The following is a 4,825-nucleotide window of genomic DNA, read 5'->3' as shown; positions in this document are numbered from 1 at the left end:
GCGTAGGGCGTGGCGCATGACATAAATCACCGGTTTAGCCAGTCCAGACTCGAATGTACACGACATCATCATTTACAGTAGAACATTATCAAGTAACGTTTTCTCCAATATTGTGCAAATAAAGTGATTTCATACATCTAAATCACTTGTCAGTGACCTTCCCTTCCCAAATTCTTGTTATCGAATGCATAAGATTATTTAAGCATTCTGACATGGGATTCTTCGTTACCAAATACAACGTATCACTTTGGCGAATTCACTTGAAAGGGTTGGTGATAACAAACGTGGTCAATTTAAATATAATATTTGCGATATACACCACTGGGCATGAATATTTACTACAACTGTATTTCCTTCAGCTCTGCTAGGTATTGCTTCATGAGTTGAGGTTATAATTACCGTTTGTATTTCCTCGTAAACTTCTCAAAACACACGTTTTCTCTCAAACTATCTCTTCTAAATACTCATAAAATATTAATAATAACCAGCTTCATGAAACTGTGATGTAATAAATATCTGAAGCCATTATTTTCAGGAATAATATATTCTGATATCGCGTTGTTTCAGTTTAGTAAGGTTTTCGGATATCTTGGGTCCAGATAAGCGGGGTTCCACTGTTCCAGAAATATTCCCGAGAGTGGCGTTAAACAGTACACAGAAACACATCAAACAGACGAGGGTGTTCAGTCATCATGTGATCATCAATAGACTGTGAACGTGTTTAGTGTTTGTCTTTAATCGCAAGCACTTGCTACATACTCTTAAACTGTTAAATCCAACCTACGATAAGGTATCTGTACTGTATGGAACAAAGGGGCACGTATAGTTGATTGTGTGGACAACTTAATAGTTAACTACAACCAGATTCAATATTCAACTCCTTGTTTGCCAATAGTATCACTGAGCGCAAATAGAGCTAAAACATATCTACAGTTACAGGTAACAAACCATTTTACCCTTTGGGACTTATATATCTCTCAGACGCAAACTAAACGTCGATAACATAGCAATACAGCTATAATTGGATTTAACATATGTTATAATTGGGATTACACTTTCTTAGTTAAGCACAGAAGGTAATTATAATTGGATTGTAGGAAGGTAAACGTCCTGAAACTATGATATCTTAATGCTTATGAAGCATTGCTCCTCTAGTATTGCCTGGCACGAGGGTGGTTTGGTGAGGTGTCCCCATTGACTGAGAGAGGCTGCTAGGGCACTGCTAGGTAGCAGAAGAGTGTGGGGATATGGGGCTTACGATAACACCCTCCTGATGCTCTACTCTTTCCCTGTATAACGTGCTTTCTGTATAGCCACTTCCTATTCGTACAAAAAGCAAAACCAAAATGCATGTCATGTTTATGAAGCAATATATAGACATGTTTTGGTGTATTTGTACGACCGTCTCTAATATTGCAGCATATTGAATTATTTAGAGGCTTTTTACAGTTTTCCAGGTGTATGCCGGCTAGGCAGATGAAGGAAGACCTGAAGAGTTGTACATAGGACGTTGACATTTACAACTTCCATGATCCAATGTGGGGCTGATAAACAAATGATCAAATGACTTTTCTGGATCCTAGGAAGCCAAAGGGACGCAACTATGCACAGCGCGTTATATCACTCAGACGATCTAACCTGTGTTCCCTGGTACATGAGTAAATGTGAAACTAAGGGTTCAAACAATGGCTGCACATGGAAGTTCGAGCTTGGAGCAGACATTCCTTTGTTTGGCAGCATGAGCACAAATCTATATTAGGATATAGTGAGACCAAAAGAGGCATTGTGCAGAATTGCATCCCTCCAAGATCCAGATGTGAATTCCAGAGTCATCTTATATCAACAAGACCCATAAGTGTGCTCACCAGCTTGAACAAAACATTGACAAAATTACAGAGATTCTGTTTCGACGCTCCATGTTATAAGTTCAATAGCCTCCAGAACAAAAACACACGTCACTGGTTCCGATACAGAGATATTAACATCATATACGTTTGTATCCTCTGAAACACTTACTGTGCAGTGAAACAGGATATCTGGCGTTTATTTTAGTTATATTTTCACCCACGAACACACAGAAGATTCTGCAGCTGTTCATACCTAGATTCTACTGTCGCCAGTAAGTAGGACACCAGATAACGTGTCCTTGTGTAGAGCTACTCCAGATTACCCGTGATAGAACTTCAGGCTTAATACTGATTAATGTGTAATTACACGCACATAACGTAGATATATACAATACAAAACAGTTCGGTCACCGTGATCTTAGCACTACGGTGATATTAGAAAAGGGAGTCTTCCATTAATCTCCAGTGATTGTTCAACAAATATCCACACAATCATTGAGACCTATGTCCAGGCATGCATAGAACCACCACAGGCCCTCGTATCTCTGCGAGGATTAAAGATTTCTTTGATTGGCATTGTAGAAGGACACTTGCTTGACAACGACATTAGAATCTTGCTTGACAACGACATTAGAATCTATGTCGAAACGTCGCCTATATAGAATAAAGAAGTTGTATATCCATAAAAATAGTCCTCATTCTTGATTAAAGATTTTAAAAATTATACATAAAAAAATGAGATGACCCCCGACTCTAAATGCTTCACAGTACAATAAACCACATGGTACTGTGAAGCATTTCGAGTCGGGGGTCATCTCAAGAAGTTTTTTTAATATATGTTAATCTTTAATCCTCGCAAAGAGACGAGGCCCTGTGAGAAGCACCCCTACTGGGAGCTAGCCCCAACAAACATTTGTTATGAGGGGCGATCACTAAATATAGGTCCATCACGTATATTGTCGTCGTTGTAAAACTGAGGACAGTATATTTTTACCAGCTTTCTCTGCGATAAAATACAGGTTCTGTTTACCCCTGAAATATCTCCTGGAAATAGCTTGCCTTACTGTAGGATCTATCTAATGACAGGAATCATCTTCTGGCGAAGGAGAGATGTGCTATTCTTAAGAAACAGTTTGTCTCCAGGTCACCTCAATGTACTGGCTGATGTTATATAACTCGTTCAGTACAAAACTTGGCCCCCTGAAACCATTGCTTGGTCCCTTTGCATATTGTTTAACTATTACACACACAACGTGTAGAACCCTTTAAAGTTTTCCCATCGTTTGGTGGAGATGACATTTGTCGTTTTAAGGTTGTGAGATATTTTCGAACCGGTTTGAATTGTGTTGTTTATAACACAATATCTTATTTAATCTGTAAGTTCATCTTGCTCAAGGGGAGGTAGCCGTGATTGACTCATTGTATCCATGAACGTGCCAATCCTCCCCCTGATCTTGTCATAGTTCTCCAGCTCCCTTGATACCTTGGTCCTCGTGATGAACTCGTCCTCCTCAGCCAACTGACTCTTCGAGTAGGCCGGAAGTGATGTCTTCTGTCTTCCCGGCATGCCCAGCGTCGTCACACTTCTGGTCATGGCCAACCCCTGGGACTGCATGGGTGTGTCGCTGACCGTAGGAAGAATTACAGGAGTGTCTCTTTCTTTGAGCATTATCATCCGTGGGATTTATAAATGCCGTCGATTGTCTTTGTTGACCTTGAGGCCTTTGACCTTGTCTTCTATCCATATCCTGCCCCTCGCGTCTCATCTTGTTCATCTTCCGTCTCAGCAATGAGCACGCGCCGTCAGTGTAGGTGTCCGACGGGCTGCCTCTTTGTTCCCTCTCTTCAATGTTTTTCATCAAATCTTTAAAATTAACCTTACAACGGTTGCTGTCCAGTCTTTTACTCACGTTCATGTCCTGACGCATCTTCTTCACGTTCCGTATCAACTTTTGAATTTTTGACATGTCAGGCTCATCAACACCACCCGCTTGTGTCCTGTTCGGTTCCGTTGTCGTCATGGCAACGAACTCTTGTTTCTGCTCTTCTTTAGCGGACAGGGACATCAGTATAGAGGGAATGACTTCGGACACCCGGCGGTACTCCGTCAGCAGATACGCATTGACAGGATCAAGTGGCTGATGCCGTGACGGTCTCGAGGCAACAAAGGGTGACGGTGACCGTGACCTTGGTTTTGAGCAGGAGACGTTACGGCGCCTGCTGAGGCGGTATTCGTTCTTCAAGGTGATCCTCTCTCTGTCCAACTCCATCATCCGGAGTCTGGAGGTGAGTGAGATAGACTCAAGTCTCTTCTCCAGCGCCTGTTCCGCCTTGTGGTTCACGAACAGAGTCTTCTCAAGACGTTTCGGGTTCGGCTTCCTCTTTGGCGCCACCTGCTCCATTGTCTAGCACAAAGACACCACTGACGGATTGAAAAGCTGAAGGACAGTGAAAAGTGAAACCAGTAGCTCTTTAGTTATATCCCCCTCAACACCATGGAATTCTGAAATGAAAGAATGTTTAATCCAAATAAATTAATGCAATGAACGTGAGTCATATTTGGATCATCTCTTTTTCTATAATTACATTATTATATATGATTAAAATGGTATTATATCTGGTATGACTATAGGCGATTGCGACTATATTTGATAGTCTCTCAAGAAGACCCTGAAACAAGCAATGGAAACTCGTAGCAAGTCTCCAAACTTTGGCAAGTCTAGGTTTCTTTTCAGTTTCAGAAAATGAAGATATTCTCTCGTCTCATTTCTGATGTAATACTACTAAAAGTCTAAATAGTAGGAAACTGATTTCAGAGACTGCATTTTCATTATTTTGTATTGTTGACAGTTTCTTGACAGAATCAAGCTTCAAATTCTCCAATGAATTCAGTGACAGAGTGTAGGAAAGTAGACAGTAGAAAGGAATATTTCGGGCGGTTCGTAGTCAACCTTCAATGAAATCAATGAATTCCCCTA

At 40.9% G+C, this 4,825-nt stretch overlaps 1 protein-coding gene across 1 annotated transcript; it reads right to left on the bottom strand.

The window, feature by feature from the left end:
* Nucleotides 1-3,216: 3,216 nt before the first annotated feature.
* Nucleotides 3,217-4,249, bottom strand: LOC124292560. Its single transcript, XM_046729700.1, has 2 exons — nt 3,600-4,249; nt 3,217-3,472 (listed from the first exon to the last, which is right to left on the bottom strand). Exons 1-2 carry the CDS (start codon nt 4,247-4,249, stop codon nt 3,217-3,219), a joined length of 906 nt encoding a protein of 301 aa, XP_046585656.1.
* Between the last annotated feature and the right edge of the window lie 576 nt (nt 4,250-4,825).

This window comes from Haliotis rubra, unplaced genomic scaffold (assembly GCF_003918875.1).
Source record: "Haliotis rubra isolate DU_JTF1 unplaced genomic scaffold, ASM391887v1 Scf52, whole genome shotgun sequence".
NCBI lineage: Eukaryota > Metazoa > Mollusca > Gastropoda > Lepetellida > Haliotidae > Haliotis > Haliotis rubra.
This window is presented reverse-complemented; position numbering and strand designations above follow the sequence as displayed.